Raw genomic sequence first — 22955 nt, 5'->3', positions numbered from 1 at the left:
TTGTTGTGCTAACGAACGCCATAAATGTCAATAAATTTATGTTTAAACTTAAATGACTGTTTTAGAAGCCCAAAATACAAATTGTGTCTTGTCCTTATTTCATCATCATTTTGTAATGTTTCAATGATTGAAAAACAAAAAAATTAATCTGCCAATGGGTGAATCCACAAGTGCCGCCCCACAAGTCGTACTGAAATCTGAAATTCAGCCATTTGCTGAACAGGACGACCAGTCAAATACGAAATGAGAACACTTGCAAGGAGCAGACAGTCAAGCAAAATGGAAAGAATCGGCCAACCTGACTACTACAAAGAGTCAGTTATAGTCCCTCAAGGTTCTGTCCTTGACCCGGTTCTGTTTTCAGTGTTCATGCTTCCTCTGGGAGGAGTGTCCCCACATGTGCAGACAAACGGGTTTAGCATCGCCCACATGACCGCAAATGTGACAAAATGAGTTCAACTCTTTCTAATATTTTTTTTTTTGCGGTGTTTGTGAAAAAAATGGGAAAGAAACATTGAGATAATCACGGCACGTTAAATCTTAATTGCAATATTAAGGAAAGCAAATGGCAATTAAATGATTTGTCAAAGTCATACACACATTCAGAGGGAGGGAGACATCAGTCTGTGGTCTGTAAATGTTCTCATGGAGATAAGAAGAGCGTCTCATTGTAGGCAGACTCGTGTCCTCTTATCCTCTTATCACGCAGCCAATCCAAGCTGCTGTGTGTGGGGGTGTGTGCGTGTGTGTGCGTGTGTGTGTGTGAGAACATGTGTCTTCGGGAGGGTGCAGAGGGGGCTGGTGGTTGGGGGTCCTCCAGTTAAGTGGCGGTGCTTTGTAATGCAACAGGTGCTGTTGTCGCTCAATTTGTCCGCATGCTAAAGAGTGCGTGTGTGTGTGTGCGTGCGACAACAAAAGTCAAAGCTAATCCCATCTGAGTGGCGCTGCGACAGCCCGTCTCAGGCGCGACAAAGGGCTCGTTAGCATTCCCAGCACCCGTCTGAGGTCGCATAACAAACGAGCTCGTGTGGCCACGCGATACCCACATAATGGATGTGGAACCCTCCCAGCGACAGAAATGCGGGTGTTGCAACAATTGCACCATTTCTGATGCTGTGTGACACTGGTTGCATTCTCACCTGAAAAAAAAAAATAGTCCTCTTTCCTACTCATTCGTAACACACCGGTATGGAGTCCCTCAAGGTTCTGTCCTTGACACGGTTCTGTTTTCAGTGTTCATGATTTCCCCAACCTGACAGCAGCTAAAGTTGAGGCATCGATAAACCTTCAATGCTCACGTGTTTGCTGAAATGTGCGGGTGTTCAAACCTTACACCATGTAAAATGCGGGTGTTGAAACAACTACTTTGGTGAGAGCGATGACAGGTCCAGAAAAATCTTTCTGGAAGAGCTGAAATGTGTGAATGCTGGAAATTCTCACCATGAAAAAATGTGGATGTTGAAACACTCGTATCGTATGTGGGTGTCGTGAAAATTGAAGCTGTTGAAACACCCGCATCGCCGCCTCCCTATTGACGATGTCATCGTTGTCGTTCAGATAAAGACAAGAAAGTCTCCAGCGAGCCATCAGAGGGCGCCGTGAGAGAAGAGCCGGCGGAGGCTGGCGAGGTGAAAAAGAAGGAGTCGTCCAAGGAGAAGAAGGACACCAGGAAGGAGTTGAGCAAGGAGGCCAAGGAGGAGGTCAAGGAAGCTAAGAAGGAGTCGGCGTCGTCTTCCAAGGAGAAGAAGGAGCGAGACAAGGAGGTGGGAGACAAAAAAGTCTCCAAAAAGACGTCAGCGGGCAAAGTCAAAGAGAAGAAGAAGGACGCTGATGCTGGAGAGGCCTGAGCATGACCTTTGAACTTGGACGGCCTCAGTGAGGTCAACGTGCTAACAAATCAAATGATGGGAAACCTACAATAAGCATTTTCCATGAAGAATTGGAGTTTGCCCCCGCCAATAAAAAAAATTAAATCAACTTGAGTCGAGAAAACTAGAAAGCCCACTCGAAGCCCAAAGAAAGTTTTTATGCCCCCGAAATTTATTTATTTTTTAATTAATCAATATGTCGGGCTGCCAGTCGACTTGCACCTCATTTAAATATCTCAAAACTTTTTTTTTACTTCCTCCAATAAAACTTTATTTCACTGACGTGAGCTCAGGTAAACGTTGAATTTCCAGTGATCGTAGTCGGTAACCACGGCAACATGGTTCCGTTTGCCAGCTAGCTTGTTAGCGTCAATGTCGTCTGCTTGGTTCGAAAGCCAAAAAGCAAAGCGCTTGTGACGCCGCAATTTGCAGCGGCAGCTCTGAACTTGAAGCACACCTCCGTTCCTACTTTGTAACATAGAAAAAAAACTTTTCGATGTCCTTGTAGATAGAAAAGAAGGAAATTTTGTTCCATAGAAAAATGAATAAAAGTCAATTGTGACACTTTAGAGTCTTTTATTTCACCTCTCAGGTATTTTTTTTCTTTTCTTGATGCATTTTATTCCTTCCAGTTCTCTGGTTTGCGAGTACTCGGGCCCGCCCCACCACTGACGACGGTCGTCACATTTTCCTAGAAGACAAAACATTGACTAGATTTGAGGTAGATCTATTTTTAGATGAGCAGAATATGAATTGACTCATGAGTCAAATCGATTCGCTGTTGTCTGATGAAGCCGAGATGGCGGACAGAGCGTCAGCGTGTGCGTTGAATGAATCTCCTTGTGTTGGAGATGCAGGTACAAGTCCAGAGAGAGACGATCTCCTCATTTGGTTGAGACAGCTGGACCGGCCCCACCACCCAAGCACACACACACACACACACACACACACACACTCGGGTCTTTGAGGGCCAGACCTGTCGGCTGCAGGGGGCTTTAACCTCGGGGCCGGGGTGGGGGCCTCCGACCCCCTCGTCTGTCCGCCGGCAGGAAACATCGTCTCTGGTCACTTTCTCCTACATTTCCTTTTCATCTGCTAGCAGTTAGCTACGCTCTGTTAGCATTTAGCTCTTATCTAGCGCTTATCTGCTAACAGTGGCAGGACATTTGGATGACGACTGTCATGCGTGGGATCGATTCCCAATGGCCACGCCTCCTCCACCGCCACCATCATTAATCCGTCCCTCTTCCAACTTCCTCGTCATGGCCGTCCACCACCCCCCAACTGCCATGTCTCGCCGCCATCTTTCTGCTTCAGATGCCCAAAGGAGACGAATCACCCCATCACAAATTTGAAGAAATTGGTGGTCGGCTTGTATTCGAAAGTGGTCTCTCGGATGCAACGTAGTGTGCGGGCATCACAATGGTCGTTGCATTCTATTAGTTCACCACTAGGTGGCAGATGCATTTCACACTGTCCCTTTAAAGAGGCACTCACGCCCAAATTAACTTTTTTTTTCCTGATAAACTGTACAAACAAGTGTCTACTAATGCTGTCGACATATCCTGGTTATTATTTTGACATTTCTGATGCCTTGTGTGGTGCCATCTTCGGGTTAAACACTGCACAAGAGCTGAAAATTTTTAGGGAAGACTATTGCTTTTTTTCTGTCAAATATTGCAAATATTTCGATTTAATTTGCGATTTTCTTCACAATGTCCAGTGACATTTACAAACGTGACAGAAGATTCCATTATACCATTAAAAACAATAAAAGCGATTACTGTAATAAGGCAAAGACAAAAATGTTTTTTTTTCCTGCTTGCGTTTTTTTAATGATTTTATATCAAAATAAATCTGAAGAATTTTATTAAACTTGCTTCCTTCCCGTTTTGCTGTATGTGACCCTCAAATGAAAAAGTGTGGACCCCCCCTTGCCCAATTTTGTAGAACCAAAACGCTCTCTTGTATCGTTTTGCAGTCAACTAGTGAGCTGGACTCGCACATCAAGGATGTGGAATAAACGACTCTCCATTTATTGGTGCCGGCTGGACTTTGCTGCCTCTGCTGGGCTCCGAGCGGAGGAGAAGGAGGAGGAAAGCGTGTGTTCGAGTGAGAAGAGAGAGAGTGCGTGCGCGCGCGCGCGAGAGAGAGAGAGAGAGAGTGTGTGTGTGTGTGTGTGCAATCCTCAGAAGCCCACAGTCGGCAGCCAGCATCCATGAACGCAACACATTGACGTCTCGCGTTCTTCGCTCCGGACGGATTCTACCAAGTCGAGCGAGTTTCAAGTGCAGGCTTCCACGCCGCGTCATGCGCTTGTACCTCGGCTCCGAAGATTCTGCATTACCTCCCTGAGGACGTCTGGTTTTTTTTTTCGAGGGCGGGGGTGGAGGCATCTTATTTTTGGGATTAAAAAGCGCACAAGAGGACTTGTTGAGGATGTCGCCCGGCCGCCGCTCCACCTGCAGGTTCCTCGCTGGCTCCCCGCCGCTTTTTCTTCTTCTCCTGCTGCTTGAGGCGGTGCAGCCCGCCGCCGCGCTCATCACAGGTGAGCATCCAAATGTTGGCTCTGCGCGCGTAAAAGCGCAGCACGCAGACGCACGCGGTGCTTTTGAGCTCAAGTTTGCGGAGGCGAAGATGAAGACGCGAAGCTTGTAATTAAACTTCTTCTTTTAACTTGGATCTGCATGTGTGCATTTTGCTCCCTCCTCCTCGTTCTCGTTCTCGTCGTCATGTGTTTGCCCGGCAGCTATACACGACAAAAAAGCGGTTGGAAATGTGATTTTATTTTGCCTCCATTATAATTTGATTATAACCCACATTCTGTACTTACGTAGTAGTTGTACGTATATGGGGTATATAAAAAAACGCGTGAACGTATTGACTCAACTCATTTACTTTTGGAAAAATTACAGAGTTGATTATTGTGAGAGGCAAAAGTAGCAAAAGTATTCCCTCTCCGGGTTTAAGTAGAAGCACAGATTCAAGTCATTTACTTAGGTAATAATAATAATAATAATAAGTACATTATTTTATTATAGCAGAAGAACAGACACATATGAAATAAGACTGCAGTTCAACTCAGTAAAAGTTAAAAAAAAAGTTTATCTATATCTCAAGGCAGCGGTGGTAAAATAATTAATTCTCTGTATGTAAGTACAGATGCTTGTGTAAAAAGCACTGATTGCAAAAAGTACAGAGCTCATCTTTTTTCTATTTTAGGCATTTTACAAGTGTCCACTCTGGATTGAAGTAGAGGTTCTGCTGCTTGTGTCAAAAATAACAGCAAAAGAACGGATTCATTTACTTTACTTGAGTAAAAAAAAAGGTATATACAGGTACAGATTCCATCATCGTTATACCAAGAGACAGAAGTGGCAAAAATACTCATAATGGTCTTCTCAGACTATACGACTTATTTGTAGTTCACGATGGTCGCGCTGTCAGACTACAAGATGATTTTTTTACACTTCAAAATAATATCGTTTGCGTGCCTTGGGCGTCACAAGACAAGCCCGTCAACGACCGGACTTTGTCCAATCGTTGCGCGCTTCCGTCAAGATTCTGTCCGTCGGCGCAGGTCCGTCCGGAGGCGAGACAAGCAGCTGTCAGTGGCACGTGCGATTATTCTATGTTAGAAAATGGCAAAAAAAGAGAAATTATGTTCCTGGAAGGTGGGGTGATTGCAGTATGGACTGTCTATTCTTCCAAAAATAATTTAAAGTACGAAATTTGTTTAATGACACCACGTTTGCTAATCAGCTTCTAGCTTTGCAATTAGCAAACGCAGCAATAGTTTAATGCTGCATAAAGCACTTTCCAATATTTCCCTTCTACTGTCATAAGTAGGCGGGCACTGTCTTCCTATTGGTCAATGTCGAAGAACCAATCAGAGGACGATGTAAGCCACGTCACACTACGCGACAAGACGAACGAAATTTCGGACATGGCAGACTTTCGTCGTGGTGCTCGTGAAGCGTTCCCAGGCGACCAATCGTTGAGTATGTCACACTACACGGCGAGCGACGATGAGTCAAGACAAAACAAAATCGGCTACGAGACGCTGTTTGTCAAAAGCGGGCAACATTTGTGTAGTCGGACGTCGGCATAAGTAGAAGTGCAAAAGAATTAGAATTATTGAATCAACTGTTCCAGCTCCTTTTTCAATCTCTCCAGATTTGAGAAGTGTAAAAAAAAGCCCCTGGCACAGTAGAAATGCTCATTTAAAACCTCTCATTCAGTAAAAGTCACTGAAACATATTTCAAAGGTAAAAATTAATGGATACTGTCAATGACATGTCCGTTCTGAGAACTTCATCAAAGAAAGAAAACAAACAAAAACTAGTGTCTGCTTTTTATGAACTTTCATAGCATTTGTATACGTCCAATATAAAACGGTTTTAATGTGAACAAAAAAAACATGTTGCAATATCTTTTCTGTTGACCACAGAGCAACAAAAACTGGAACATTTCGTCTTTACGCTGACACCAAAAAATTATTCTTGTAGCCGATGAGGAATATCGTGCTTCTCTGAATCAGTTGTCATTATTTGTTATTTCTTTATGTGGCTCACTGTAAGTTAGGTGAACTCAAAATTTCAAGGCAACAAAGGCATAAAAGTTTGACTTGGGCAATTCATCAAAATATTTGAAGCTTTGCTGTTGTGAAATTTGGCTTTCCCGCATTTCACAACCGAGAAAGTAACAAGCCTATTTTGACAAAGTAAGGATTCAAAAATACAGATGTCGGGTTTCACTTTCCGGGAGTTAGTCAAAAGTGGTCGGAAAAATAAATAGACAAGTAAAATGCGGCTAACTGAAAAATCTACTCAAGTACATGAGCAGTAAGTATTTGTACTTGGTTTCATGCCACCGCTGCAGGCAACTAAAAAGCATGTTTTTGTTTGTCATCCCCATGTGGCCTTCATCATCATCTTCATCATGGTGCGATTATAGCGAGAGGATGAAACTGTTTGATGCAGAACATGTCCCGCGTCTTTTGGCTCAGCTGGAAACGTTAAATCAGACCTCCGCAGGACAGGGGGAAAAAAATTAGATATTTTTTTTATTGTGTGTGAGTGTTTTGAATGATTGTGCTTGTACATCATCCAAAAACATTTGTTCAGCTGCATTCAAATGTAAAAACGTCGCAATATAACGTGAGCGTTTTCCAACCCTGCAGACGCCAAGCAAGGATTTTCAAGTTGCGTTATTTTAACGGCGAAACCAAACTGCGGCGGTTGTGTTGCATGAGTTGCTGTACCTAATGAAGCGTCCTCCAAGTGCGTCTGCGACCGAGACGAGCTCGTCAAGAGTCTCCACGGGAAGTTTTGAGCTTGTTACCTGAGACAAGCACAAAACAATGAGTGAGTTATTTGGTCAAAGCAGGGATGTGTCCCCGGAGACCACCTGCCCCCCCACTTCCATTGAAGACCCCGACCCCCCCCTTCGGTCATGCCAGTTTAATTAGGCTCGAAGGTCGTAAAGTTTAACAGCGGCGGCGGAGTCGGCGAGTTCGTCGTCTGCCCCAAAACGCAGACGACCCGGCGCTGGGGAGCTTCAGTCGGATTCCCTCGCGCGCGCGCTCGCCTTTAATTAAACTAATGTGATGTCATCCTATATGGCGGCCATCACGAGCAGCTCACAGGAAGCGCTTTTCCGCGTTTTCGTTCCCCATCGAGCAGTTTTCCTCGTACGCGCCTCCCGCTTGGCCGTAAAGCTTCGTGTTTCCTGCGCTTGCTTCAGGTTACGTTTGCCACCGCGTGGTTTTAAGACCCTCAAGACCCTTTAAATGTCACCAGTTAGGATGTCGTGGAATGCTCAAAATGAGTCACGTGCTTGTACTGCGGAATGTTCTGTATAAACGTGTCATTTTGTATTTGGAAAATAACATTTAATGAGATTTGTTTTCAAGCAAAGAAGTGTATCAGAATGAATCATTTCTGGAGGGAGTCCTGCGTTTTGAGACCCTTAAGACTCTTTAAATGTCAAGGCTTCGGATTTGAGGAAAGCTCAATTGAACTTGCTGCTCATATTGTGGAATGTTTTCATATTGGAAAAGTAACATTGAACAAACTTCAATTTTCTTTAAAAGAAGAGGTATGTTTTCAGACCCTGAAGACATTTGAAATGTCACAAGTCTGTTTGAGGTGACGATGATGAAACTTTGTTTTCACTGCTTTTTGTTGCTGGAGTCGTTCTGCAAAACTTTCAAAACTCATTCCAGAGAAAACCAATCTGCGCGTTTTAAGACCCTTAAAAAAAACACTTTAAATGTCAGCAATCACGACTGACTCGCGTTTGTACTTAATGTGTCGTCGTGTGTTGGAAAAAAAAAATATCAAACAAGCAATCCTGACGTCGCAAAGCATAAAGATTTTTAAAACCTTCCACTATCCGCATAACCTATCTTTGCATCGCGTGATGATGGCGACGTGGTTACGATGACATCATAGCCCCTCCTCCTTCTGTTTTCGTTGGTTTCCAGGCACAGAGGCCAGCTGTGAGAACGAAGGCGAAGTCCTGCACATCCCCAATATCACCGACAACCCTTGCATCACCTGCGTCTGCCTGGTAACGTCTTCCTCTTCCTTTTCCTCTCGGCGCTGATTATTGATCCGCCAGTTTGGGCCTTATCAGGCCTCATGACGGGACTTTGTCTCGTTGAGTGTTTGCGTTGCTCCTGAGCAAACGCGAGCTTTGCCACAAGTCAATAGCGGGACGCTAATGTGTCAGGATGTGAACGTGTCAGGCCGCGATTGAAGGTGACGGTAGCGGGATGTGTGTTTGCTAGCCGGGGCCTTCAGAAGGAAACGTACCCGCCACCATCAAATTGCCATGATCAGAACCATCAATAAGAAAATTGGCATGACTTTAAACATTTCAATAAAATGTGTCATGGTTATTAAATGTATTCGTGTGTACGGATCGCTGCAGATGGGTTGTACTGGTCAAATAGTTTTGGTCTGATCAATCTTCTGAAAACCCAAAAAATGATGACATCATCGAGTGCCAACGCACTGACCCGGTGAGAGCAAATTTGAAATCTGATTGGTTAAAGAAAAGTCACAATAGTAATTTAAGTTGCATGTGTCAGCACGAGTAATTCTGAAGGCCACGGGCAGATTACGTTGACATGGCAACATACAGAGACTGAAATCTGATTGGACAAAAAAAAAAAGTCTCAAAATCCCTTTTTGGGCCTCTTTTCTCAGTTTTGCGAATCAATGACTTTGCTTTCGGAGCAACTTTTTTTTTTTTATTGAAAAAAACGCTTCTTTCGCGCTTGGGCGTCCTGTACACATCCGGAGAAACATTCTGAATGGAATCAAGACTGACATTTTGACCACCATCGCACAGTTGAGTAGAACGGAACACAACACACTGTTGTCATTGCTCCAGAAATAATGAAAAGAACATTTAGTTCACATTTGACAAGTTAAAGTGAAAATAGCTTTTTATTTGCTGCAACGACCCCCAAAGTTTCTGGAAGCTTTGTTGTCACAGTTACGACGGCATTCTGGCTCTTATCAGGTCGGCATCAGTTAAAAGCCCACCTCAATGGATGTCACTCGTCAGCAGCCAATCGCTGACCTTTCCTCCAGACTTTGACCCCCTTCATTCATGCTTGCCCCCCCGCCACGTCAGTGCCCATTCGCAATATGGACAAAAGTGTTGGGACACACGCAGCTCTTAAGCAATCATTCAATCAGATGTTGGACTTTGCGTGGAAATGTAAACAGTTGATGTCATCAAGACATGTTGACATTGACACAAAAAATAAATAAAAAATAAAAGCCCATTTGGAGAACAAAGGTCCGATATTGCACGGAGGAATCTGTACAGGTTCCCGTGTGATAAATGACTTCCCCCTACGTGTCAAAATTGGAACTCCCAATACTTTTTTGCAGACTCTGTCCCAATACTTTTGTCTGAGCATCATTTTCTGCCTCAATAATTTTGTATGAACTCCACATTCCCTTCACTTTTCTCCTCACAGAGGTGTGCTAATCTTTTATTCACTTTTTACTTCCTGTACAACAACCATAAACGTCCGAAAAATACGTGCACAGAGTTTGAATCTTTTTTTTTTTTTTTAATATATTTCCTGAGTATGTTCAAGTACTTCCACATCTGTCAGCCCACTCGACCCCCCTCTCCCAAAGACATGCGGTGAGTCTCCTGTCGCCAGGCGGTCGGATATGGTTGGGGTGGGGGTGCAGTGTCACTCATATACTCATATAGTGTGTGTGTGTGTGTGTGTTGGGCGGGGGGGGCTTCTAGACCGACTAGGCTAACGGCTGGGACACACACACACACACACACACAGGGGCCATTGTAAGACTGGCAGAGCGGTTGCCATGGCAATCCGTTATCTGCTGCACCTCTTCATCATGTCGTCTGTCTGTCTGTCCGTCTCACTTCACATTTTCGTCACCGTCAAGTGTTTTTCCAAAACGGAATTAAGGGAATTACTTTTGCGGTACACTGCTTGCTTTTTTTTAAAGAACTCAATAAGAAGTAGTCAAGTCAAGTCAAGTCAATTTTATTTGTATAGCTCTTAATCACAGACAGTCTCAAAGGGCTTTACATAGCCACAATCGACATCCCCGATCTTAACCCCAGGAGGGCAAGTACAGTCATATTAATTTTCATCTTTGGAGTTTTGAATTTACAATAATTTTTTAATTCACATTTGAACATCCTAAATTATAAAACAACTTTTTTTCTTTTTTTTTAATCGTGCAGGCTTTAAGTGACACTTAACATTCTTAAGTGTCATTTAAGTGTAAAAAGAAGTCAAGTGCGGTTGAGTGCTGTCCATTAGGAACACGTGCAAATCCACTTTTTCACAAATTCAACGTTGGAATGAAGGAAATTATGTGAATTGTTTTTGCGGAACTCCACTTGTTTTTTTTTTTTTTTTTTTTTTTAGGTGTTGTCTGAAGCGATTTCACTGACTTAGTTCACATTTACATTATTATTATCCATTTTATTTTTTTCTGCAATGGTGGACTAAAGCTCCATTTTTAAAAATTGTTTTTATTTATTTATTTTTTTAGCTCGGAGCTGAACGTGGGATTGATAATAGGTCAAAGTTTGCTTGCTGGCGTTGTCAACACAAACGGAAGCCGACAGAGAGGTGGCACTCAGACAGATAGCAAACGGCTGATGAGGCGCAATCTCGGCGGAATCTCACGTTACGCAGCATTGGCTGATGTTAAATAAATCACAAATTCAACTGACTTTCTCTATGTGCGTGATCGCCATTTTTTTTAAGACAAACCCATATGGGAGGAAACTATATTGATAATGTCCTGAAATAATGGCAAATAAAGAAATTAGCACACACCTCGGGTCAAAAGTTTCCAACATATGGATAAATCACCACTTTTGAAACTTTTAAATGGCAAGCTCTGCCGTCGATAATGTTGTGACTTATGATGCGTCTTTTACCAAGAAAGTATGGTTAGAGTTAATGTTATTTCACACACGTGCGCACACACACACACACAGTCTTGGACAGGAAAGGGAAAAAAGGGAAGGGGGCTGGGGGGGTCGCCGGAAGTAGTGAGTCCGTTTGGGAATTCCTTTCCCAGAAGCTACTGTGGCTTTTCCACCGCTAAAGGGGGTCCCGACCTGTTTGTTTAGGAGGTGAAAGTTCACGGGCAGGGAGGGGGAAGCAATAGATTGGGGGGAGTTTGGGGATGAAGGAGAGGAGGAGAAAGTGATGGAAGAGAAGAAGAGGATAAAGAGGGAAGAAAGGGATTTAAAAAAATTCAATAAATTGGGCAAAAACATTGGCCATTGTCTCCCCCTAGAGGTAGAGAAGCAAAACTAACCCACATCACTGGAGTGAGAGTGAAATAGAAAATAGACACTGTAGTTATTATTATTGCAACGATGGAGTTATAATTAATATTATTATTATTATTCATAGTTAAAATAGTGAAATATTAAAAATTATAATTACTCGTAACTTTTGTTTTAAACGTACGCAGCAATATTCATATTCATACAAGTTCACTAATTAATGTAGTACAACCAAATCCAAAGAGCTGCATGGAGGAGGAATTAATCAAAACGTAAATCTAATATATCCAATGCATGTATCTTGGTTTTATGCTTGCTATTCGAGGGTTCACCTCCTCCTGTTCCCAAATTGCAATTGTAAATGGCAATGCTATAATACCGTCACAGACGTCTTCGTTTGAATGTCACGCGAAACAATTAACATTTACGCACTGTGGGCTCAAAATGAAACAATTTTATGTGACCTGTCTGTAATGTTATTGATGCTTCAGATGTAATCTGATTACATGTACCATTGCCCTGTGACATTTAGAGAGCTTTGACTTTTATGTGTTTGTAAATCAATGTACTCATATAGTGTGTGCGTGTGCGTGTGAGATGGTGGCGGTGGCGGTGTATGGAGGCGGTCAACGGCGGCCGCGGTCGGCCTTCCAGCAGTGCAGCCTTGGTGTCGCGGTATGTCGAGTGTTTAGAAGGCGTTACGACCCGTCACGACCTCTGACCTGTAGACAAGGGACCTCATGCAGGGGTGAAGGGGCTGTCTACATGGGGGTTAAGGTTTGGGGGTTGAGGGGTGGTACTTAGGTCACATGTCCTAATGCCACTTGGTGCTAACAAAACACAGAAGCGAGACAAGGACATGACCTTGCAAACAAGTTGTACACGACAATGAACCCCCATTTATGGCGCGGCGGATACGTTCCAACCGAGACTATCCCAAGCGCGGTTGACTTGACTTCCCCCAGCGTGAAAAATGAAGTCTGGTGCCCGTCTACGAAAATAAGGCCCTGTGTGTTTGTTCTAAATTCATCCAGCTTTGTTTCATGTGTTCTTCTTAGATGCTTCAAATAAACCAACTAAAGACAATAAAGCACAAACCGCATGACAGAAAAGCGGCAGTGAAACTAAAAAGGATCAGGATACTGTGCCGTCTGGCGATGTCGTCAGTGACAATAACAGATGCTTGTGGATGGGCGTGACAAAGTCACAATTGGCTAAATTTGCTATTGAATAACATGTTCGAAATGTTCGAAACTTTCAATGCTTTGATGATGCTTTTTTTTTTTCTCCACTTTTAGATGATATACACATTTCTGTTGAAGTCGCTGGCGCTGTAGTGCTTTTGATATTTTTCACATAGAAGTAGAGCAGCAACAAAATTAATTGACAGCTAATCCATTATCGAATTATTTGACAACTATTTTGATAAGTGATTAATTAATGTCAGATTTTTTTTTTTACCTTAAGTATCGGTGTCTGGTATCGGCATGCTTCATGAGTACGCAATACCTTGAAATAAAGCACGTACTGGCCCGATCATCTGATATCACCAAAATGATCCTTCCGCACTCGTTCAACACATCCTGCACATAAACGCAAATAAATAAAAAGTCATTTTGAGGTCAGTGACCTTACCAGTGAATTTACGAGGCTGTTGATTTGCAGTCGACGGCTTAAATGAGCTTATTTCCAAATGACATTTTAATAATAACTACGTGATTTATTGAAAGTCCGCCGAGTTTGAACCACGATGGCCGACCACAAAGTGAGCTCATGTGGCATTTCAGCCCGTTAAAAATGACCAAACGAAAAGAAGCGCCGTGCTACAGAAGCAGTGCAACCTCCATGATCGTTGTTTACGGCCGCCAGGATACCTTACAAGTAAAACATTTGTTGTTTTTTGCACCACATTTCGTCATGATGTTTAAATCGAAACAATTGCTAACTATTAGTCACCATCTTTAACACTGAGGTGAGTGTTATTGAAATCTGGTACAATGAAGACAAATTAACTAACCGACAATCGTGGCCGTCAAAAGAAATATTCGAGGACTCTTCATAATGTAAATGTTTGAAGGGCCACAGTTTGACTACGCTGATTTTGACGAGGACTGTTGAATGAAAAAATTAATTCTTGTAACGTAATGACCATCAGACAGTTGGAGTCGTATTATTTTTTTCCGAATTGTTTTCAAATGCGGCAAAGGGAGCGCTTCCTTCCTTTGGCAATCACAAAAATAATCCCGTGTACATTTTGGGAAATGATGTCATCGAAGTGAAGCCAGTGTTGAGGTCAATGATTCATTGTGATGACCTCATGACTCGAAATAATCATAATAATGTCGTCTGGGGTGTCATCTCATTTGAACCTCCAAATGATGTTTTGAGAACAAAACCGCACACTGATCAACGTTCCTTTTTCCTTTTCTCCTTGGCCTCATCTGCGGCGGCTGGCAGGAGGGCAAGGCGGACTGCAAGCAGGAGAAATGTCCGCCTGTGTCCGAAGATTGCGCCCTGGTGGTGAAACAAAGCGGTGCATGCTGCGAGAGATGTAAAGGTAAGAGTGTTTTTTTTTTTTATATATATATTTAATACAGAGCGTGCATTAATTTGTTTTCATGCTTGTAAAGGTGAGACTTTTTTTTTAATCATGATTAATTGTGGCACTCAATTGAGGGGCTCGTTTTCTAATATGATTTTTTTTTTTCAGGCCAATGCCAATTTCGATATTTGGCAGAATAAAATATCGCTAACCGAATAATCAGCCGATTCATTTTATGATGAATGAATAACTTTTTTTGAAAAAAATGTCTCCGTGCGGCGGCGTTCATTATGTTAGCGAGTTTTGAACGTACGAAGCTGATCCGAGGCTTCGGCGCTTTCAAGTGTCACGCGATCCTCCTCAGCGATGACTCTGGATCTTTTTTTGGGGGGGGGATTTTCAGAACCAGGAGAACAGATCAATTGTTGTGATCAGGTTTCATTGCTGGCACAGTGCAGCATTGATCCCAGTCCATTTACAGTAAATGGCATGAAATGAAGAGGCTATTAATATTATGCTGAATGGACGAGCCACAACGTCTGAGTGTGCACGTTTCGTACTCGTAGGAAACGCGTTGACGTTCCGATTTGACTTTTTGAGAGACAGTTAATTATGGTGTCAATGTTTTTTTTTCAGGATGGCTTTGTTCTTTCCTTCTTTTTATTATATTGTATAAATGCCGTCTGACCAAATAATTGATTTAATCTGCCAATATTAGCAGTTTTAAAATCGGCAAAAATCAATCAACCTTTCCCTCTACTGTAAAGTTAAACAATTCCTAAAAGTTAACCAACAAAAAAGAAGAAGTAACTTTACTCATTACATATTTCTTTAAATTAATCAACCTAATGAATCAGTTTTCAGAATTTTGTTCTTCCAAGTATCGGAATTTGCGTCAACCTCAAAAAATCAATTTTGGTCCAACCCTAACAGATAATATATAACTATCGTGAGGGAAATTAAAGAATCAAGTCGATATACAGTGCACAATCTGCGATTTAGCAATCTATACAACAATGATTTAACAATGAACATTTTTATGATTTTTCTTTTAACAAAGTAAACATTTTTTGATGTTGCAAAGTGTAAAAACAAATAAAAATAGTGATTATATTTCTCAAATGAATATTTATTCTCTTGCGGTGTCATTCCCATTTTCAAAGATTCTCACTGTGACCCAATCAAAAGTCAGCCGCGTCCTCAGCATCAATTTGCTGCAATCTTTCTGGAGATGCCAAGTGACATCCTGTTATCGAACTTTGAAATTTCAAACGCGCACGTTGTGGTCTTCTTAGGTTGCATGTTGGACGGACGCTCGTACAACAGCTCAGTTTCCTGGACCAGCGCCGTCAAGCCCTGCATGACCCGACGCTGTCAGGTCTGCGACAAGCTACACACAGATATTGCTAAGATAAGATAAGAGGAAATATTTTTGACGTCAAACTTTGACGTCCCGCTTGTGACAGGAAGGCGTCGTCACTGAAGCCGAAGTGCAGTGCGTGGTGCACTGCAAGACCCCCAAGATCCATCCCAAAAAGTGCTGCCCCACCTGCCCCAGTGAGTTCAGAACCTCCAGCCAAGTCCGCGTTCTCCAAAGCAAGTTGCTGCAGTCCTGTCTCCTTTTTGTCAGGTTGCATCTTCGAGGGGCGTCTGTACAAAGAGAAGGAGGAGTTCAGTCCAGAAGGCAAACCTTGCATCAAGTGTACATGCACAGTGAGTATCTGGAATCAGAAGCGGAACACTGCGGGAAATAGCGACCGAGCCCTGCCGCAAACAGTGAAGATGCCTAAATAACCGTAGAGGCCCCACATAGCGGCAAAGCACTACTTTTGTATTAGCGAAATCGTTGGCTTTTGTAAATAAAAAGCAGCCCCCTTACTTCAAGCATAACCAAGATGGCGCCAAAGCACTACTTTAATATGATGTTTTCATTTAGATCATTTCAACGAATAACGGAGAATAATTTCGCCCAATATTTGCGAATCATGACAATGCAGGCGAATGCCGTACTGTTTAATGTTCTGAAATACACGTCGCGATTCGTAGTCGTGTGAAATGTTTCTCAAGGTTTGACAGAAAATGTCGCTGTCGTTGCAGGGGGGGCGGACTCTCTGCGTGAAGGAGGCCTGTCCTGTCCTTTCGTGCCCCGCCCACCTCAGCCACACCCCTCCAGGGCAATGCTGTCCCAAATGTCTTGGTAAATAACAAGCATTCTTGATGCGCGCGTGTGTGTCATCTTCTAACGGTCGTCGTCTCGGTGCGTCAGGTCAACGGAAGGTGTTTGACTTGTCTCAAGGAAGTTGTCTGTTCCACAGCGAGGTCTTTGAGAACGCCACATCCTTCGTACACGACAACTGCACCACGTGCACCTGCAAGGTACAATTGGAAGGATCTATTTTCGTAGCGAGCGCACGTCCGCTCGGCTTAAAAACCGGCACGTCTTTTCTTTTTTATGCCGGGACAAGTTTAGTTGACCGATTTTGGGAATTTGACAGACCGTGATGCGCCATCCGACGCGTTCCGGCGGACCGAGGTTCTTTTCTTCTAAATGCCGCCGTCACACCTGACAATTGGGTGACTGAAAGTAGACTAGACATTAGACCGCTTCGGAGCAGTTCTAAGTTTTGGTGCAGGTGGACCGTTATAGAAATCAATTCATTGACTGCATCATTATTATCCTCATCTTTATTATATTTTTAAAACACAGTCCTGGATCGTGGAATGGCAATCACACCCACAACGGTGCAAATTCCCTTTTCTACCTGCGCCCATCTAAGAAAATACCAAAAGAAAAAAAATGGCACCTCTGCACACGCATGAGAAAAAATTCGATTTGTGAACCGAGTTTTCACCGTGCAAAGATGTTGTCGAACCTTCTGACATGGTCGTGTGCGCACGTTCAGGACTCCACCGTGGTGTGCAGGAGGCGCTGCTCGCGTCCGGGCAGTTGTCATGGCGACCACTGCTGTGACGACTGCTTGTCCTACGTGAAAGTGGACGACGTCAAGTACTGCAGAGTACGCAACAAGATCTACAGGGTGAGATGAAGATGTTTGTACGTGGAAGAATGCCGATGAGTGGATGAATGGAGAGGAATGATAATGGATGGTGAGATATGCACGGATGAGTGAATCGATGAATTGGTGGGGTGGAGACAATGATGATGGATTGATAATAGGAACAGATAAATGGATATTTGGTGGACAAAGTAAAGTATAGACAAATCTACGGATGAGTGGATGAAATGACAGCAACGGCTCCATAATTGGACGGATGATGACAAAAGCATGAATGAATGACTTGAAACGGGGATGAACGGATGAATGGCCACATGATGGATGGGTGGCTGATGTGTGTCGCGCTCATCCATTCACAGGAGGGCGATATGTGGTCGTCAGTGAACTGCACGCTGTGCGCATGCGTCAAAGGCGACGTGGAGTGTCGGCCCAAACTGTGTGTACCAATCACCAGTTGCCCCTCGGTGAGTGAGGCGACGCCCTGGCCAATCGGCATCCAGCTCGCGCCAAACCATCTGTATTCATGCATCCATCCACCCTAACAACCGTCATTCATCCAACCATCTATCCATTTTGCTTTTCATCGATCATTATGTCTACGCTTCTATTTAATTACCCTTTCCTTGATTTATCCTTCTGTCCATGTCATGTTTTGTCACCCATGCGCTCATTCATCCATTATCCGTCTTCCAGAACAAGATCCTGAACCGGACCGGCTGCTGTCCGGTCTGCACTGAAAGTGAGTAAGTTGACTTTGTGGTGCTGTTTGGTCGCGGCGTGTGCCGCTTCGGTCTTAACGTCGCTTTTGCTTTTGTCCCGCGACAGAGCCTGGCGTGTGCACCGTGTTTGGCGACCCGCACTACAACACCTTCGACGGGAGAACTTTTAACTTCCAGGGAACGTGTCAGTACGTGTTGACCAGGGACTGCGGCGGCGGCGCTGGCGGCAACGCTGTCATCAACGGCGCCGACTCCAGCTTTACGGTACGAGCACACTTTTAAGAATTTCAATCTGCACAGCCCTTGGCAGAGCCTTCAATTTGAGGTCCCATTTGATGTGTTTTGTTGCAAATTGCCAAAGTCGTTTTTATGCTTTCTAAAAACACAACAAAATGTCAACAAATAAGAAAAGCTTCGATTCACTCTTTGGAGATTATCATCACCCGAATGACTGACAAACTATGCAGCCATAAAGAACGAAAATAATTTTAGCTAGCTATCACATATCTAATTTGTACTAATATTGTGACTGTGAGTTAAAAATCACTCGGGCAAAATGGCAATTATTACTCGTCAAGTTTGTCATTGGAGCTGGCCCGAAGATCAAAAACAATCACTCATATTTTTTGTTATTAGGTCATCACATGAGGTCATATTAGAAAATTAATTAGAAATCTGTCAAGTGCTCATCTAGACCTTTAATCTGAGGTATGACTCAATGTGGTTTGGTGCGAAAAGAAAAACGACCTTGTGACTAGTATACTCTCCTTTGGGTCAACAGACACAGACACATCAGTAGAAGGCGGATGATGGCGACAAAAAAAATAAGTTTTTATCCGAGTAACTCATGCAAAAATCGGTAGAAAACTTGATATTTCAAATCTTCAATAGCCGCAGCTGTAATCTTAACACACGACACTCAGGAACGCGCCATAATCAGGCTTTGGCTCACTTGGATCACAAATTGGTCAGTTGGCGTGCGCCTCACCTTGAATTCAAAGTCGTGTCGTTCTCAAAAGGTGCTGGTAAAGAACAACGCTCGGCGCACCCGCTCCTTCTCCTGGACGCAGTCGGTGGAGGTGCGCCTGGGAGGCCTGGTGCTGGGCCTCCATCAGCATCTGACCGTGCGCAGGAACGGCACTCGCATCGCGCTCCCCTACCACGGGCCCGGCGTGCACATCGACCTGGACGGCTACCTCCTCAAGCTCACCACCATCGTGGGTCAGTTCAAAGGCGACAGATGATGCCAAATGGTCGTGCCAATGGTTTTTTTTTTTGTTGTTTTTTTTTTTACAAATAGTTGGGCGTTTGAAGTGCAAAATTGTTGGAAAAAAAAAAACAATTGGTTGTAAATGTACAAAAAATATGAGCTATTAAAATAATTCAAATACCCACAAACATATTACACCAAAAATACATTCTTACAAAAAAAAATTGATATAAAAAAAAAATCTTTGGAAAATACAAAAGATTTGGGATGAATTAAGAATATTAATTAAAAATACATATGCATATATATATATACAAAAATAATGTATGAGACTGAAAATACAAAAATCTTATGACCAATTAAAATTTTATCAAGAAAATACAGAAATATTGATGGAAGAAAAAATTCTAAGAAAAAATATTACAAAGAATAAATTATTTAGTTAATTAATTAATTACAATATGAGATCCCAAAATGTTAAAAATGTACAAAAATGTAAATTAAATCAAAATAAATAAAATAAAACAAATTAAATAAATAAAACTGACAGGAAACTACACTTGACTGTACGCTTGTGTGGCGTGCCGCTGACGCGAGGACTCCTCTTATTTTTTCCGTCGACAGGTCTGGAGATCACCTGGGACGGCGACAGCTTCGTGGAGGTGGTGGCCGCCCCCCACCTGCGCGGGCGCCTCTGCGGCCTGTGCGGCAATTACAACGGGCACAAGCGCGACGACACCATGGGCGGCGACGGCCACTTCAAATTTGACGTGGACGAGTTCGCCGAATCGTGGCGCGCGCTGGACGCCAACGAGCTGTGCGCCCAGCCGCCGTCGCACCGCCGTCCCACCTCCTTCCTGTGTCCCGGCAGCGTCAAGGTCAAATTTCGTGCCCACCGCGAGTGCCAGAAGATCAAGTCGTGGGAGTTCCAGAAATGTCACCGCGTGGTCGACTTTGCCGCCTTCTACAGGTGAGGGCACAAATAAATTTCCATGTTGAATTGTTTTCCACAGATATTTATTTTTAAGAGTTCAATTTTAAAACGTGGATGGTTTGGAATGGAATCAATCAATAATGATGATTCCTGTCTTTTACCTTTTGTAGGTCATGTGTGACGGACATGTGTGAGTGTCCCGTGCACAAGAACTGCTACTGCGAGTCCTTCATCGCCTACAGCCGAGCGTGCGAGCGAGAGGGCGTCCCCGTCCTCTGGAAGCCGGACGCCGCCTGCGTGGGTGAGTCGACGCACCCGCTGATGCCATCATGCAATAGCACTTATTTCGTTTTCATTTTTGGGGTACAGAAATTGGTCTGTTCAAAGGTTATGATAGTATTAAATGGAAAAATATATTTGGGTAAAAAATATTCAAGATTAGGGAAGAAATACAAAATTATGTCGAGACAAAAAGAAGAAACAAATATTTGGGAAAAAGTAAAAAAGATTAGAAGGCAAAAACAAAATACACACACACAAGACAAAAACGAAAAGAAACAAAAGTTAAAAAAAAATAGTTAATAAAAATAATACAGATATCAAATACTGGATTTCTTAAATTTTAAATGGAAATGACAAAAATACTATGCAAAAATATTCAAATATTAGTTTTTTTTTTTTTAAAAAGTGCCAAAATATAACACACTAAAAAGTGGGGGAGGAGCAAAAAATAGATAAATTATTGAACAAAAATTATTGAAACTTTGGGCGAAATATTATTTTACAAAAAATAAGTTAGAAGAATAAAAATGAGTAGAAAAGGAAAAAAAAGATCATGCAAAATACACAAAAATATTAGGAACAACAACTGACAAGTAACAAAATATGAAAATGTATAAGAGCATTTAAAAAGAAAAAAATTCCCCCAAATGATATAATCTTGTGTAAATGTATAAGGGGCTATAGACAAATATTATACAAAAAATAATATTCGCCAAAGATATTAGAAAATTTTAGAAACATGACAATATGTTTTTAAGTAACTTATTCCACAACTGGTTAAATAATAACAGCATCAACTCCAATTCGCGTTTTTTTAGAATTTTAGATTTAAAATTGTATTCCTCCTCAACAAAACAACACGACAACGAGGAACAAGGCCTGCCTGCACGTCCTAACGAGATGTTTTTTTTTTTTGTTTGTTTGTTTCAGCAACACAGTGCAAGCACGGCGCCGTGTACGACACGTGCGGACCGGGCTGCACCAAAACCTGCGACAACTGGAACGAGATCGGCCCGTGCCACAAGCCTTGCGTGGCCGGCTGCCACTGTCCCGCCAACCTGGTTCTCTTCCAGGGACGCTGCATCCGACCCTTGGCCTGCCCCGGTCGGTGACACAGGCGCCGCTCAAGGACTTCTTGGACCCAACCCACCCCCCCCAAAAAAAAAACAAAAAAAAAGCATTTCGGACTTGATGAGATGCGGCAAAGGTACTCGGGGGTCCATGGAATCTCTTTTGAAAAAACACTCAGGAGAGGAATTTTGCGGCAGGATTTTGTCGTCTCGGAACCTCGCAGAACTTTTGGACTCTCATGAGTCTCGCTGAACGTCTCCGAAGTGGACGAGGAGCTTTTTTTTTTGTACTGGAAGCTAAACAGATTTATGAGGAGCTTTTCTACAATTGTCATGTGTTGATACTGTTAATTTATATGGCAAAGGTGGTCGCGCAAGCAAGGAGGGCGCAGCAGAGAAATGATTTACAGTGAACCCCCGTTGACTGCGGGGAACACGTTCCACGCCCGCACGCAATTAGTGAAAATGTCTTTTCATATACAGTGTCTGAAAGGTCACAATTTTCCATACACGTTTAAACCTTTGTAAAATATTTTTGGAATTATCTAATTAAATAGATGCCATTTAAATCATTATGAATCGTACAATCAATTATTTGTTTTTTTTTTAAAGATATTTTTATTCTTCGAATGAGCTGGTCCATCTGTCCGCTTTAAAAATCAAACATGAGCACAAAATGTTTTCTTCTCCCTGTTCTATGCTCAACATTTGTGTGTTTTTTTTTTGTTAGTTTTTTTTTTTTTCCATCATTTACCAATTTTTGGACAAGGGAGCAATTTAATGTGATGATCTCACTTTCTAAAACAAGTGTTTAATGGCCTGCTGCACTCTGGTAGAAAAATTTAATGATACTGTTTTAAATTAAAAAGCAAAAAACAAAATCTTTAAAATGGCAGACTTTCACTATGTGGTCGTTTTAGCTCAAAACGTCAAAAAATCAAACAAGGCCCGACAATTACATGAGTATTATTTGATGTATTCTATTTTTTTACTGCATTTTAATCTATGGGTATGTTTTATATACTGTACATTATTTATGTTCATGTCAAAATGCGTCCAAAAAAAAAAAGTTCAGCAACAAAACGGGGGTTCACTGTAAGAGGATAAAACAAAGAAAAAGCTATTTATGTTTTATGTGTTGTGTGTACTTTTGTGTGCCCAAATGTGACTTGTGTGGTGTTGTTGTTGAAGAGTACTGTAGCGTCGTTTGAGGAAGGTGTTCTTTGGAAGAAGGAAAAAAAAAACAACACCTGCCTCTCATTATTTAAGAGCAAAATATAATCTTTTATCCAATGTCACACTGGACCACTGTCTTTCCTCCACCATTTAGATCACAAACAGGAAACAATATATGGAAGAGTACTGATAATATCTAGTACTTCAACAGTAGTACTGGTAACCAGCAAAACTAGTAGAAGACACATTACTAGCAAAATACAGTCGTGTTAGTAGTGTGCAGTCGTTTTTGCACTAGTACTGAATAATCTTCCCAGATTGGAG

The 22955-nt window shown here is 42.5% G+C and overlaps 2 protein-coding genes across 5 annotated transcripts in view; both read left to right on the top strand.

The window, feature by feature from the left end:
- Positions 1 to 2435, top strand: part of bbs9 (Bardet-Biedl syndrome 9) — a 69809-nt gene extending 67374 nt beyond the window's left edge. For all 3 annotated transcript variants that reach the window (XM_088307537.1, XM_088307536.1, XM_088307538.1), the window contains one exon: positions 1558 to 2435. In XM_088307537.1, the coding sequence (XP_088163663.1) occupies positions 1558 to 1847 (290 nt within the window). In that variant the 3' untranslated portion in view covers positions 1848 to 2435. The remainder of the gene's footprint in view (positions 1 to 1557) is intronic.
- A 1648-nt stretch (positions 2436 to 4083) lies between these two features.
- On the top strand, positions 4084 to 22736 carry bmper (BMP binding endothelial regulator). Of its 2 annotated transcripts, none has more exons than XM_088306556.1 (16): positions 4084 to 4416; positions 8356 to 8441; positions 14139 to 14238; positions 15519 to 15601; positions 15690 to 15780; positions 15854 to 15936; positions 16321 to 16420; positions 16490 to 16599; positions 17127 to 17261; positions 17600 to 17704; positions 17934 to 17979; positions 18066 to 18223; positions 18979 to 19180; positions 19794 to 20139; positions 20274 to 20404; positions 21316 to 22736. In XM_088306556.1, the coding sequence occupies exons 1-16, from the start codon at positions 4308 to 4310 to the stop codon at positions 21495 to 21497; spliced, it is 2067 nt and encodes a 688-aa protein (XP_088162682.1). In that variant the 5' UTR covers positions 4084 to 4307; the 3' UTR covers positions 21498 to 22736. The 2 variants fall into 2 exon arrangements, with proteins under 2 accessions (XP_088162682.1, XP_088162683.1); XM_088306557.1 differs by lacking the exon at positions 4084 to 4416 and adding an exon at positions 5769 to 5869.
- Positions 22737 to 22955: the final 219 nt, after the last annotated feature.

The sequence above is a fragment of the Idiotropiscis lumnitzeri genome, chromosome 10 (genome assembly GCF_059441095.1).
Source record: "Idiotropiscis lumnitzeri isolate Australia: NSW breed Sydney's pygmy pipehorse chromosome 10, RoL_Ilum_1.0, whole genome shotgun sequence".
NCBI classification, from domain to species: domain Eukaryota; kingdom Metazoa; phylum Chordata; class Actinopteri; order Syngnathiformes; family Syngnathidae; genus Idiotropiscis; species Idiotropiscis lumnitzeri.
This window is presented reverse-complemented; position numbering and strand designations above follow the sequence as displayed.

What these genes read in the sequence shown, in the direction of transcription:
- bmper (XM_088306556.1), top strand. Translation starts at nt 4,308, where the DNA reads ATGTCGCCCGGCCGCCGCTCCACCTGCAGGTTCCTCGCTGGCTCCCCG. An exon ending in CGCCGCCGCGCTCATCACAG is followed by an intron (nt 4,417 to 8,355) that starts GTGAGCATCCAA and finishes GTTGGTTTCCAG; the next exon opens with GCACAGAGGCCAGCTGTGAG. An exon ending in GCCGGACGCCGCCTGCGTGG is followed by an intron (nt 20,405 to 21,315) that starts GTGAGTCGACGC and finishes TGTTTGTTTCAG; the next exon opens with CAACACAGTGCAAGCACGGC.